This window comes from Cotesia typhae, unplaced genomic scaffold, assembly GCF_013202065.1.
Source record: "Cotesia typhae breed Kobodo isofemale line unplaced genomic scaffold, CoteBio_Ctyphae contig_48, whole genome shotgun sequence".
Taxonomy (NCBI): Eukaryota; Metazoa; Arthropoda; class Insecta; order Hymenoptera; family Braconidae; genus Cotesia; species Cotesia typhae.
This window is the reverse complement of record NW_027423756.1, coordinates 9386173-9400875: the sequence shown is the minus strand read 5'-3', so window position 1 is coordinate 9400875 and position 14703 is coordinate 9386173. Positions and strand designations below refer to the sequence as shown.

At 29.9% G+C, this 14703-nt stretch overlaps 3 protein-coding genes across 3 annotated transcripts in view; all 3 read left to right on the top strand.

Moving 5' to 3' along the window:
- Positions 1–151: 151 nt before the first annotated feature.
- Positions 152–3499, top strand: LOC141529949 (UDP-glucosyltransferase 2). Its single transcript, XM_074246750.1, has 3 exons — positions 152–1425; positions 2848–3067; positions 3162–3499. The coding sequence occupies exons 1-3, from the start codon at positions 342–344 to the stop codon at positions 3454–3456; spliced, it is 1599 nt and encodes a 532-aa protein (XP_074102851.1). The 5' UTR covers positions 152–341; the 3' UTR covers positions 3457–3499.
- Positions 3500–5723: 2224 nt separating this feature from the next.
- LOC141529951 (band 7 protein AGAP004871) lies at positions 5724–9379 on the top strand. The gene is made up of 9 exons (XM_074246751.1): positions 5724–5952; positions 6082–6188; positions 7249–7321; positions 7387–7469; positions 7591–7794; positions 7925–7980; positions 8052–8130; positions 8968–9069; positions 9138–9379. The coding sequence occupies exons 1-9, from the start codon at positions 5853–5855 to the stop codon at positions 9240–9242; spliced, it is 909 nt and encodes a 302-aa protein (XP_074102852.1). The 5' UTR covers positions 5724–5852; the 3' UTR covers positions 9243–9379.
- Positions 9380–10259: 880 nt separating this feature from the next.
- The window catches only part of Wb (wing blister), a 77018-nt gene continuing 72574 nt past the window's right edge, over positions 10260–14703 (top strand). Inside the window, exon 1 of the mRNA XM_074246744.1 lies at positions 10260–11083. Within this exon, the coding sequence (XP_074102845.1) occupies positions 10969–11083 (115 nt within the window). The 5' untranslated portion in view covers positions 10260–10968. The remainder of the gene's footprint in view (positions 11084–14703) is intronic.

The window sequence follows — 14703 nt, the reverse complement described above, 5'->3', positions numbered from 1 at the left end:
GGACAGAGATAAAAAGTAGGAAACAGCCAGAAATATTTTTATCTAAAGGTTGTTGTAATTCAAGTAGTGACAGAGTGGGGCAAGATTATATAACCAGGGCTCATCTGCGCTCAGATCACTGTCAACAGTTAAGTCTCGATTGTTGTTTTATTACCACACAACTCACAGTTGCAATACTAACATACAATACAGTTAGTGGTCTTCTTTGTTATATATATATTATAATCCACAGCTTAAACTATAAATTATTTAAGTGAATGAAGGCTTGAAACGAGGCCGATAATTGTTCAATGATTTACGCAGTGTAATTTTATTCGCTGTCATCATCTATATGAGTGACAATGATAACATTAAATAAAGTGATCTTACTTTTGTTTATTGCTTTTTCATGTGCGATAAGTTATACAAGTGGAATTGTGAGCGCTGAGAAAAAGTACAAAATTCTCGGATTTTTCAGTCACCCGGGGAAGAGTCATTTCGACGTTTTCAAGCCCTTGATCGATGAATTAGCGAACCGCGGGCATGACATTACAGTGGTTTCGTATTTTCCGCGAAGTAACAACACTCAGAAAAATTATTATGACGTAAGCTTGATAAATAAATTCAATCCGTTCGTTAATATCGTCAATTTGAATCAAATAATACATACGCCGGTAACTAGGATGTTGGAGTTGTACCACTTACGTAACATGGGATTGCAGAGTTGCGAAGACGCCCTGAATTTGCCTCAGGTTAAAAACTTGATAAAAAACAAGCCCAAGTTTGACTTGATACTGACCGAAATTTTCAACTCGGACTGTTCTCTGGCGGTTGTCAATTATCTCAATAATCCCCCGTTTATTGGGTTGTCCTCACATGTCTTGATGCCATGGGCGAATGACCGGATAGGTAATCCGGATAATCCGAGTTATGTGCCAGTGCTATTTCACGGGTTCACCTCGAATATGAATTTTATCGAACGGTTAGGCAATGCATTTAGTTTGGTGTACGCCAAAATATTTTATGAACTTGCAATCAATCGACCGACCGAGAAGGTTGCTGAGGAGGCTTTGGGGCTGTCGGGTAAGCGGCTGAGTGATATTGCACGTGATACTGCTGCTGTACTGGTTAACACGCATTACTCTTTGCACAGCTCTAAACCACATTTGCCAAATGTCGTGGAAGTCGGAGGGATACATATCAATCCCTCTTCATTGCCGGGAGAGTTGCAGGAGTACCTCGATAATGCTTATGAGGGAGTTTTGTTCTTCAGCTGGGGATCTATGATCAAAGCCAGTTCGATGAAGAACGAAACGCTCAGTGATATTTTGGAGGTTCTTGGCAGTATCCCACGGAAGGTTGTCTGGAAGTGGGAGGATGAAAATTTGCCAAATAAACCTAAGAATGTTCTTATTAAAAAATGGCTCCCGCAAGCGGCGATTCTTCGTAAGTATTTTTAAAAAATTTTATTTAAAATATTTTACTATTAATTTTTCACTGCGGAGGTTCCGAATATTTATTTCGATTAAAAAAATTATTGGCTTTGGTCTCATATTCGTAAATTCAGTTTTCACCTCAGGGCTCGACGTTTTAAGGTCACAGGAAACCATTTTGACTATTTTCGGACATGTATGTCAGCTCTTTTTGTCGTTCGATATCTCTTTACTGAATCCACCGATTCTTGCAAAGTTGATCAGTCGTATAATTTAAGAGATACTCAAGTGGTCTTTCAACATTAAACCCAAATTTTTTGACTAGTTGAGCTTTTTAATAATGAAACTTATTTTTACAGATGAAGATAATATACACTTAAATTTTATTTGAACTGTTAATAAATATAATAGACTTGATAAATTATTATTTTCAAAGTCTTATGAGATTATTTCTTCATAAACTAATAAAAAATCCTTTGTAAATAATACAATTAATTCTATTATTTGACATTGTTTTATTATTAGTTTTTAATCTGCGTTGATGGTTTACTTTTTTGCTGAAAGAAAAATTGAATTTTATCTTCGTCAGTAATTATTATATCTGATAAGATATGAGTATAATGACTCTGCGTGGGATTACAAAATTGTATTATATTACTGCCATTTAGCAAGTCATCAATAATTCTATTCCAACACAGTAAAAAGTTTGCGTCATTGCGTCAAAAAATTTTGTGTTAAATATTTAACACATTAACACGTAAATTTAATATTTATTGTGTCAAATTAGCACAAAAAAGTGTTAAATATTTAACGTAAAAATGTTTATCAACATCTGTTGGAAAAGCACAATAAAATATATCAACTAAATCATGTAATTATCAAAAAAAAAATTTTTTTTATCTAGTATTGATTCAATGAACTAAAAAGGAAAATAATGATTTTAATGCTATCGCGATTGATGTAAGATAAATATAGCAGTGTAGATACAAGATTAAATCGATTCTTCATTTTACTTATTACAATGCAGTTATTTCTGTACTCTGGTCTACCATTTATACATTTTTTTACTGGACAAATTAATTCGCTATGTTAAAATCCGTCATTTATGTATTTATCAAATTTAATGAATTGAATAATTTATGCATTAATAAATTTCTGCTCCTATTAAAAATCACTATGCATTAGTCAAAAAAAAAAAAAAAATTTAGATTAATTTTTTTTTTTCATTAATCATAAGCGTCTGTAGAAATAATTTTTATCAACTATTTATTAAAAAAAAATATCAAGACAAATAAACCGACTGTTTGGAATAATTGGTATTCATAACTTGTCTGACTTACAAATTACTTTATCCCCTAAGAAATACTCCGAAACAAAGTAAGAAAAATGTATATAATACATGAATATAAATGGCAACTTATAAATATTATTCCAGGGCATCCAAATGTAAAATGTTATTTGGCCCACGGGGGTATGCTGGGTGTCAGCGAGGGTGTAAGCGCCGGAGTTCCTATGGTGGTTGTTCCAATGTACGGGGACCAATTCAACAACGCGGCGGCTGCAAAAAACCGCGGAGTTGCTGTAGTATTGGAGTGGAACAGTTTTAACGCTAAAACTCTGAGATCTGCTATTGATCGTGTGTTCAACGATTCCAGGTAAATGCAGTCAAGCTGAGATCTAATAATTTAAATACATAATCTTATTAAATTTAACATATCTCATTTTTATTTTATTTCTTGTCTTATTTAGTTACCAGAAGAATGCAAAGCTGCTTCAAAAGGCCTGGAGTGACCGGCCCGAGACACCGCTGCAGACCGCGGTCTGGTGGGCAGAGTACATTGCTCGCGGAAACGCCAGAAATTTTCTAAAGTCTTCCGCCAGCTCTCTGTCTTGGTACCAAACAGCTCTCATCGATGTCTACGCCGCTTTTGCTGCGATATTTTTAACAATTGCGTTTGTTTTGTATACATTACTCAGAATTTTAATTAGAAAATTTTTTATTACGAAAAAAAGTGATAGTAGTCATGATAAAAAAAATAAATAATTTTTTTGTAATAATTTTAAAATAATAAAGTTCGGATAAATTACTCATGAAGAAATAAATCATTTATCGAGATGTTAATAATTCATAATAATCTTTTCTATGAAATCCTAAATCAAAGCGACCTTAAACTCTACAGCTGAAAACTGCTCTACTTAATGATACCCTTGGCATCGTTGAATTTGGCAGCCAGTTCCCGGCGCGTGCATGGTTCGGTCATAGATGTCCGTTTTTGCGGACTGGAATTGCAATTGGAGCGACGCGATATATTGACCTGCCCGTTTGGCTGTAATACACGCAGACTGCATCTGAACTTGTCGTAAAATTCCGGTAATGGTATGTGATATCGATGGAAACCTTGAATCTCATGGAATTATGTCAAGTTTACTGTTCCTTATTTAGTTTTTTTGTTTGCGGTAGCTATTTATTCCGCATTTTGTTAATGTATGATGATCTAGTAACCCTATTACTCGTAACGCTAAGGCTTACTGTTATTCAATGGAGGTAAGTCTTTAAGTACTATCCTGAGTAAAAATAATAACTTGAGTTTATATCACGATTCATTGAGTTATTTTATTTTCAATATCATTTACCTGTAGACTCCTTTTTTTATATTTCCTTAATGATAATTTAGTTATTTCAACCTCTGTCTTTTGATTTTAGATTATTCCTCTTCATATTCTTCATGTATAATGATAATATTCAGGCTAATTCACTTTTAAGTGCTGGGCAAGAAGTCTAGGTCATTAATATGCTCAAAAGCTTATTAAATTATTTAATAACTTTTTTTTTTTTTATTAAACTTTCAATTAGTATTGACGTGAATTTTTTGTGAAGAGTTCACATAATTTTTTCAAGTCTTTATTAATTGAGTTAATACATATTTTGTAAAAAATTATAATTAACATCATCTCTTGTATGGTTGAAATTTGTTGGTAAACTTCGAATATTTAGTAAACTATTAACAATTACCGCGTAAAGAATTTTCTCTTGAAATTTACCCTAGTTCAGTCAGTATAGCTTTACTCTATTTGGTTGTTTAACATATACCAATTAAACCTCGTCGATATCAATTTACAGTGTTGTTATCATTATTATTTTTATAAAATAAAACCAATCAATTCGAAAATGATAACTTGAACGTCTTCTTTTACTTCGATAGCTGTATTGATAATTTATTTGCCACCCCACGAAATAATTACAATCTTGCTCATTAAATCATTAATCAATAAAAATAAATAAAAGTGACACATGATTATCCTATTGTATATTATTTATCGGAATTCAATATTAATATAACTCTAAAGCCACTGTCATAAATCGATGATCGTGAACTAGAGTAGACCTTGATAACCACAAAGTGATTACTTCGTTGCTTTGTATTATATAATATTAATAAATTCCCTATAATATACTAACATTCCCGAGCACCATAATAATACTGAGATTTAAAAGGGGTGTATGCAGCGGTTAAACGCGTCACAATATTCCATAATGAAAATGACATCAAACTCAAAGACCAAATAAACCAGACCCTTTGTTGTAGGTATTGCATGAAAATTAAATTACTTACACGTGTGTGTCAGTGGAGTTCACCAACTATTTTTGTAACTATTATCAAAAGATAATTTCTATGCCTCATTGACAACCCGACCCCATGATAAATATTTTTACGTATATATTGTAATATATTATTTATAAATGTTAATATCATGCATATTTAACAAGTTATTGTCGGTGTCCAGTGGTGGTTTATCCTTGGGTGACAAGTAACCGCGTCGGCGATTTACCCCAGACTTTCACTACCTGTTGTCTTGGCAACCTTTCATATACTACCGTCCAGTTTGTAACATCAAGGTATGTAAGGATATATCCCTGCTGTTTTACCCGAGCTTTCATTGCGGACGCACTTGTATTTGCATTTTCAAACTAATTCATTTATTACTGTTAAACTTTTCATTTACAAGTGAAATTTTTTATTTTTTAAATAAATAAAGTATATTTTTTTTTATTGTAAAAAAAAATTTTTACTTGGTGAATATTTTTATGATTAACCAGTGAAATTATTAAATGAATTTATAAATTCAGTAGCTTAGTGAATAATTTTCCGAGTTTTAATCGACAAACTTTTTTGTAATTAAACTTGTTTTTATTTGTGAATATACTTTAATTAGCCGTTTTATTTAACTTTATTGTGTATTTTGACGAGTATTAAAAAACTTTATATTGCAAAGACTTTTTAGCGACATTTATTTAACGCCAAGTAATTTTTGTTTATGTTATATAAAATTCATTAATAGTTTTTTTTTTTTTTTTATTATTGTGAGGTTTAATTATTGCGATTGATGGTTATGTAATCATTTAAGGTGGCGCGATTTAAATCTCGAGTTAGTCCTGATATGTCAATTCAGATGACGACTGTAGGAAACGGAAATAATAGTATGACACCTGTAGTCGTTAATTCACGCCCCGACGACATTCGGAAGCGCGTGATAGGGGGTAAGTTGTTTTTTTCTCTAAATGTTTTATAAGATGTTATTGTTATTAGGAAATAGATAATATTATTATGGAGAGATGGAAATTTTTATTTTTAAATGTCATTGTTGTCATTATGATTTTTTAATGCAGCGGACACTCAAACCAAAGATTTATCAAGATGTGGAAATATTTTAATTGGACTATCATGGGTGCTGGTTATTCTCACTATGCCATTCTCACTTTTTATTTGCTTCAAGGTAAAATTTATTATTACAATGATATTGATATTGATTATTTCTCCATGGATAACTCAAATGAGTAAACCTGTAAACAATCTACATAAATAGAATTTTTTTATGATTAGTGAATTGAAGCTAATTATTAAAAAATAGAACCAATTTCTAAGTACTTTTTTTTACTAATTATCAAAATGTGATCATTAAAAAATTCAGTTATAATTTACTTGCAATTTTATTTTAATTAAAAAATGTAAAAATTTTTTTATTTAATTTTTCGAAATAATTACGGAATAAATTGTTATTATAAAAAAATTTATGATTATTTGCTTTGCATAAAATATACTTATGATAATAATTCTTACAATTATTTGTCAATATAGCAAAGTCATGACGAAAATCACTGCAATAACATATAATCGATATTACACATACTTTATACATGCTCGACGTTAAAGCTCAATTAATATTTCATCCATATAATTCGCTAAATATTTCCACTGAAATACTTATAATACAATTTTAATATTTTTCTGTCGAGAAAAAATTTATAAATTAATTTATTTAAAATTTTTTTAAAAACTTCATTCTTTTATTTTCATTAAAAAAATTTTTTTTTAGTCCTTTGAGCTTTCAAAAACTCGATGTACATTTAAAAAAAAAACTTCAGAACTTTAAAGGAAATTTATATTTGACCAACATTAATTAATGTTTATAGTGAAAAAATAAAACAGCGATTAAACTTGTCGCAAAAGAAAAAAGCAGCTAAATTTATAAAACTTTCTGCTCCGTAATTATTACCACGTGAATAATAATTTTCAATATTGACATATAAACTGTAAGAGTTATAAAATCGTACTGTATTATTCATCGAGTATGTCACAACTTTGCTTAAATGTAAAACTATAATTATTATGAACTAAGTGCTCATCAATTATCAAATAGAAAAATTTTATGACTAATTCCAACTGAATTATTTTAAAATTACTTGATTTTAATTTTATTAATTTCAATCAAAGTAATAAAAAAATATTTAAGGGGTCTTCATTATTACTTAATTATTAATTTTATTTGTTAATAGGTGGTGCAAGAATATGAAAGAGCTGTAATATTCAGACTTGGAAGATTATTATCCGGTGGCGCCAAAGGACCTGGTAAAAACATTACAAATAAATAACCGGAGAAAATCGATAATGTAATAACAACTAAAACGTTTTAGGAATATTTTTTATACTGCCCTGCATCGATGCTTATGCCCGTGTGGACTTACGTACCCGGACATACGACATTCCTCCTCAAGAAGTGAGTTTTTTCGATAAATTGTCGGCTTACATAATAACAACACAATTATCATATATGAAACAATAACAACAAGTGGATGAATAAAATAAAATAAAATAAAATAAAATAAAATAAAATTTAGGTACTAACAAAGGACAGCGTGACTGTTTCAGTTGACGCAGTAGTTTACTACCGAGTTAATAATGCAACTATATCGATCGCTAATGTGGAAAATGCTCATCACAGTACACGTTTACTTGCACAAACGACATTGCGTAATACTATGGGTACGAGGCCGCTTCACGAAATATTGAGTGAGCGCGAAACAATTTCCGGTAACATGCAGGTAAAACAATAATACTTTTAATAACTGCCATATTAAGTATCAAGACTTAAACTTTATTAAATACTTATGTATGTCAATGGTAATTGCGCGGTCGATAGTGGTTATATTTAAATATTTTATTCTATTTAAGGCTTCGCTGGATGAAGCGACAGACACCTGGGGAATTAAAGTTGAGCGGGTGGAAATGTAAATGTTATTTTGATGCTTTTTATCCTATTAAATAATTGATCAATTAATCTAATTATTTACTTATATAGCAAAGACGTCCGTCTCCCGGTACAATTGCAACGTGCGATGGCTGCAGAAGCTGAAGCTGCTCGTGAAGCACGTGCAAAGGTAATTTTTATTTTATTTATAATTAATAATTGTCATTTTAAATCGATTTATTTTAAATAGTTGTATTAGATAAATTTGCATAATTCAACAAAAATTAAACTTCATTATTTTATTAGTTGCGAATAAAAAGTTTCGGAATAGTTGAAGTACCAAAATTTAAACAACTTTAATTCAAATAACCAAAAATTATTCTTTCAAAAGTCTTCAAATTTAAGAAAATTGTATTGTTAATTTATTTAGAATTGATAAAGGACCTCAGTATATTTTCAGAACAAAATTTTTTTTATTTCATTTTACAACATTATAATTTTATAAGAAAAAATTGAATTTATCGAATGGACTTTTAAAAAAGTCAATAAATTTCTTGATGCATTAGATTGATTTACTAAAAATCATATTTGTTGTTAATTTTATAAATAAAAACTTCCATTACTTTTTAACCTTATTGCGGTAAGAAAATTCTCTGTACATGTTCTGCAAGTAAATTGAAACACTGAAAATTTCATAACAATCTCAAGTGTCTAAAAATTCCTTAAATAGCAAAAAAATGAAATAAATTTCATTACAAACTTCTTTTATATCAACTTTCAACTCTTTTTTAAATAAACAAACATTGTTAAACTAGTAAAAGGCATTACCGTCCGTTATTTCGCAATATCACAAGTAGATACTCAAACGCCTGCCTTACTTACAAATAAAAGCACACGATGGCGCTGCGGTTTAAATAAATCTATTAACAATTTAAATTAAAATTCCATATAAATAAGCAAAAATCAATCATCGCAAAGTTGAAAAAAAAAAATCGATAAAATATTAAAATTTAAATTGTTCAATTAGGTAATTGCCGCTGAAGGTGAACAGAAGGCTAGCCGAGCGTTAAGAGAGGCATCAGAAGTTATCGGAGACTCTCCCGCTGCACTGCAGCTTCGTTACCTCCAGGTAAATTATAACAATAATTTAAAATATAAAGAATATAAAATAAATTAATCACCAATTTGATTTTGCAGACCCTGAACACAATATCCGCGGAGAAAAACTCGACCATAGTTTTCCCACTTCCGATCGACATGCTGACATATTTCATGCGTGCATCAGAAGCCGCTCCTAAATAAGACTCCCAAATAATTTATAAATAAATAACAATCACTCAGCACATACTTGTCATTTTGTTAATCTGCTCGTCTGCCATCCCACATGTCTCGCACTGACTCAACATTCTTTAATTTATAGACGGCACCTCATTATTATTAAAAACCAAAATAATAATATTTATATATATATATATATATATATATATATATATATATATATATATATATATATATATATATATATATATATATATATATATATATATATATATATATATATATGTTAAATATTTAAAATAATTAATTATTTGAACGGATTCTGTACGAGGTTTAAAAATTGAGTAAATAAATCACTAAAAATAAACAGTAGAACCATGACAGGTAGTCACCTGTAGTCTTTTGTTAGAAAATTTAAGGTTTGAGGCGCAGCCCAGTGCAGGTGAGAGCTACCCAGGAGGTAATAAACCCCTCGAGGGCGTCTTTTACTCAAAACTTTAACTAAATAAAAGGTAAGTGAGTCTGCTCTCCATCTCCTCTCAATCCAACAGTGTTTTATATTTTGTACTGTGAATAACGCACATAACACATACATATATACATATATAGCTTGGTCTCTCTTCTCAAAAGAGGTCTAGACCCCAAAGTAGCCTTTGCAATTTGCTGTGTTGGTGAGGCCGTACCTGGGCGATCGAGAGGTAGTGACGAGCTTACGAATTAGTGGGGGTGTATATTTAGTTTTCAGTTTACTTTTTTTGCTAAACTTATTCTCATCTCTCATCTTCTTCTGCTCCTCAAAGATTCGATGGGTGCTGTATTATGGATGGTACCGGTAATACTATGGCCTAAACTCTCAAACTCAACTCAACTCATGCTCATACTCATATTCATACTAAAACTCAGCCGTTAAGAAACTACAGATCCTCTTCACTTCTCCGTCCTCTACTCAACTGGTGTATATGTCTGTACCGAGGTAGCGGCAGTCTGGTTCAGGGACTACGATCTTAGTTTGCTTGCGGCGTTTACCACGCGCGGCCGCTCTCTTACCGTACATCTTTATTAATTTACCTTTTTTTTAAATATTACGCGCCACTATTTTTTTTTTATTTCATTTAAATTGTAGTGGAGAAAAAAATTTTTTTTTCTTCAAAAGTAACGAACGAACGAAACGAAACGATTTATTTTTCAGCCCACGATGAAATTACGCGGAAAAATATATCCTGAAAAAATGCGAGTTAGAAGTTTTAAAGACACCCTGCTTGTCTATTTTATTTATTTTATTGTTTTATTTATTTATTGTAAATAAAATAACTATTTTTTAGTGAGTTTAAGTGATGGGTGATTTTTTTAACTTGTGATGATGACTTTTGTATTATTTTTTTATTATTATTATTATTACTATTGATATATTATGTGTAATGTTTTTTTGGTGATTTTTTAATATACTTACTGTGTATTTTTAACTTAAAAAATTCAGGACACTGACAAATTGAATCCCCCGGGCGATTGAGAAGTAGAGTAACTCTCGACTTGTTACATCGTCTCGGATTACTGCTCCAGAAATAAATACGAATATCAGTGTTATTGTTGTGTTGTTTTATTATCAATCATTGTCATTGCTATGATCAATTTTAACCGGTTTTATTATTCAATGAGTTTTGCGATAAAATTAACTTGAGTTATTATTTTCATAAGAGTTTAATATTAATTATTATTAGAATATACTAATAATAATAATTAAAATTTGAAGATGGTGTTGAGAAACTTACGAGGAGCTAGTAAGCTCAGTATTTATTTTATTATTTGTTTTTCTCTATGGAATTTAAGTGACGCCGCTCGAGGATTTAAACGTAATTTTAGAAACGGTATGTACAATTTTATTTTTTTTAATTTTTTTAAATTTATTTACTTAGGGGTGGAAATTTATGGGTGCAATGAAAAGTTTATAAGACGGATAGACATGAAACGTTAGTTACTTGTATTAGCGGTTAGAAGATATTAGATTTGATTGGATGGATTGGGGATAGATATGCGAGATGTGAGATGTGAGATTTGATATGTGTGATGTGAAATGTAATGTGGGGAGAAAGATTTTAACGAGCTTCGAAATGTACATTAACATTCGGTGTAATATAAAATTTAAATAAACATAAATATGAGCTTGAGCCGGCGTTAAATGTATTGGAGTTTTAGTTTTGCTGAGTATGAGCGAGAGTCTAAGTCGTGACACCGTGGATAGGATGTATGCCGTACTCTCAGATGTTTCCTTTTCGTGAATGCCACCCAGCTTTTCGTTATTTATATTTAGCTGCGGATGTAAGTGTGTATGACTCTCGGATTTTATTTGTATTAAGATAGTCAGCAATCTTTCAGAATTAACAATGAATTAATTAAATGTATACACATATAATTGTTCAAATATTTTTGATGAGTACAGTATAACGTAAACGTTTGCTTTACTCATTGTCATTAGTATTAAAATTAAGATAGTAAAAGATTCCCAACAGTCATCGAAAATTTTTTCGTATATTTACTAGCGTTAACATTATATACTTTATTTTATTTTATTTTATTAAGTGTTTCTTTAAATATACACTGTAAAAACTAATAACCTTAAAATATCCGAGTTTTTAAAATCCAAAAGGTTTATTTTTACATCATCGCTGTAAGTCGTTAGTTTTCGAATAAAAATTATTTTTAAGAAACCGAGTTGTTACATTTTAAGTTTTTTTAGCTGTTGAAAATAATTTTATGTGAATAATATTTTTGCTGAAATTATAAGTTGGAAAATTTTTTTAAAACTTTAATAATAAAATAAATTTTTTTTTTAATTTTTCCAATTGAATTTTAATTTTAAAAAAAGTTATAATTTAAAAAAAATTGCAAATAATAAGGACAGATATAATTAAAGTTCTTGTAAAATAATATCAAAAAATATTTTCAAATAATTCGATTCTTGTTTGGCACTCTATCATTTCGGTGTTATTTAAATGCCGCTGTCGCGGCGCATGCAAAGCAAAGAAAGCTAAAACCTGCAACAGATCGCGAGTAGGGGCCAAGTACGTGCCTTGAGTACAAATTCACAAGGGTCCCATAGGTATATGCAGAGGGAGAGGGATACCCAGTTAAATCGAACTTAACAACTTATACATATACACACATATAAATATAAATATGCAATACATACACGTAAGAAAAACGAGCTCCCATTTCTCTATAGAAATAAAATGATGCAGAATTTAACCATGACCACAATTGATCTCCTTGAAAACGCCCTCGTAATAATAACCTTCAAGTACAATATATTATTTTTGACCTTTTTAAATCATTGAAAGCATAATAAATTTTTTTACAATTAAAATAAATTAGTAATGGTTAAAGCTTAACAATTAACCCACAAAATTCTGTCTGGGATAAAATAACAACAAATATGTAAATTAAATAAATTTAATAAAAATAAAAAAGAATTTAATTCACACTTAAATTCAGAATAAAACAGGGAATGCAAAAGTTTTTTTAGTGGCGCCCGAATAATGAAAAAATAAAAATAAAATGAATTCTAAAGACTAAGAGGCTATTCATCTTGACCCTCGTTTCAAAAAGCCTTTTCAAATAAATGTGTAAACATTCATGTCTAAATTTACATTGAAACCTCGGTAATGAATAAATAAATAAATAAATAATTAATTAACAAATATTTTCATTCAAATAAATGAAATACGCGCTATTACTTCTAACACTGAAGATAATATACAAGTCAGGCGTAAAATTAAAGAATATATTTATTATTTGGTAATAAACAAACTCGTGTAATTACGAAAGCTGCGTACAATAATGACGTACTTAAATAATTTTTAATCAGTCGACGGCACGCGCAATTTCATTTTGACTGACAGCTTGCACTTTTTCGACTTAAGCTTAAATGTAATGTTCTTGCAGTGAAAAGAATGAGAAACTGATCGGGTCTTTTACTTTCTTCCTCTCCTTCATTTTTTTGTCTTAAAATTTTTTTACTTTTTACTCAACTTGCCCATTTTTATTTTATTTTTGTTATTATTTTTTATTGTATGCGAGTCTGGAGATAATAAAGCGGCAATAAAGCAACATTGCCGTAGGGTTTTAAAATCATGGTTAAATTTCTCTCTTACTCGTCTCCCTTGACGTTGTGGCCCGTGTTTCACCCCGGGCATCTCCATAAAAATAATATCCTATGTTACATTTTGACGCCAAATTCACACAACAGGTTAAATAAACGCCATTATTTTATCGCTCATCAAAAAACTCTCAACATTCTCAACTTCTTTTTAGTTTATTAAATTTATGTAAAATACTGATTTAATCCTAAATGCAGCTAATATCATTAAAAAAATATTTTTTTTTTTTCAATATCTTTGATATTTACAATGAAAGCTATTTCTGTAAATTTATTTATCTGCATTATATTAACTGGGTAAAAATATCTTTACATACTCAGGTTTTTATTCATGAAATATAATAAAGAGGGCTGGTGAATCTTTGGATAACAATGTCACGTATTGAAACGTGACTTAGAGACTCGAATAAATACATTTATTGGCAATAGACACGATTTTATCCTTCTATGCAGGCTTCCTAGTCATTTATTCAATGCAATAAAGGTAATAAGGAATCAGAGAATGGTTTTATTGTCTTTATTTATGGTGACTTTAACGCCAAACTGTTATGAGTCAAATTTATGTATTTAACATCAATATTTAAATTTATTATCACAGTAATAAATTTTGATTTTAAATTACTGAAATTAATTAATTATTTATTGTTGATCTGATCGATATATTTTTATATCATAGTGAAAAAAAAAATGAAAATTTTTCCAGACAAGAATTTCTTGATTCAATAAGTGTACAGTGTTCATTAATAAAAAAAAATTTTATAATTACAATTAATTTACCAATAACAGATAAATAAAATTAAATTTTTATATTCTTTAAATAAATTAAGTGTAACTTACAAAAAATTAATGTCAAATAAAAAATAAAATACGATTGTAATAAAAGCGTTAAGTGTTTTGTGAGTATGACTATTATAGATTCGGTGAGAATAAAAATGATACTATACGATGTAATGCTTGTAAGTATATAAGTATTGAAGCTAAAGTGTAGAGAAACTTCTGATTATAAGTACAGTCGATCATTAGAACTCGATATCTTGAGTTAATTGCAGCATGTAGTTGAGCATTCTCGCCACGCCTCGATGGTACTTATCAAAGTTTTGTAGGCGCCACTGACTTCCGGCTCGGTTGCTATTTTTTAACGTGCACTTAATTGTTTTTTTTTCCCCAGAGTTCCAACATAAACAGACTCTTTGAGATAAATATTTATAATACTAAATATCAATTATAAGTAACACATTCTAGCTTGAGTTGTAATGAAATGTAGAGTACAAGGGTGCTTATTATCGGGCAGAGAGTCACGAGTAAGGCTCCTCAGCTCGTTAAACACACAAG

What these genes read in the sequence shown, in the direction of transcription:
- LOC141529951 (XM_074246751.1), top strand. Translation starts at nt 5,853, where the DNA reads ATGTCAATTCAGATGACGACTGTAGGAAACGGAAATAATAGTATGACA. An exon ending in ACGACATTCCTCCTCAAGAA is followed by an intron (nt 7,470 to 7,590) that starts GTGAGTTTTTTC and finishes AATAAAATTTAG; the next exon opens with GTACTAACAAAGGACAGCGT. An exon ending in CTCGTGAAGCACGTGCAAAG is followed by an intron (nt 8,131 to 8,967) that starts GTAATTTTTATT and finishes TTGTTCAATTAG; the next exon opens with GTAATTGCCGCTGAAGGTGA.
- LOC141529949 (XM_074246750.1), top strand. Translation starts at nt 342, where the DNA reads ATGATAACATTAAATAAAGTGATCTTACTTTTGTTTATTGCTTTTTCA. An exon ending in CCCGCAAGCGGCGATTCTTC is followed by an intron (nt 1,426 to 2,847) that starts GTAAGTATTTTT and finishes ATATTATTCCAG; the next exon opens with GGCATCCAAATGTAAAATGT. An exon ending in CGTGTGTTCAACGATTCCAG is followed by an intron (nt 3,068 to 3,161) that starts GTAAATGCAGTC and finishes TGTCTTATTTAG; the next exon opens with TTACCAGAAGAATGCAAAGC.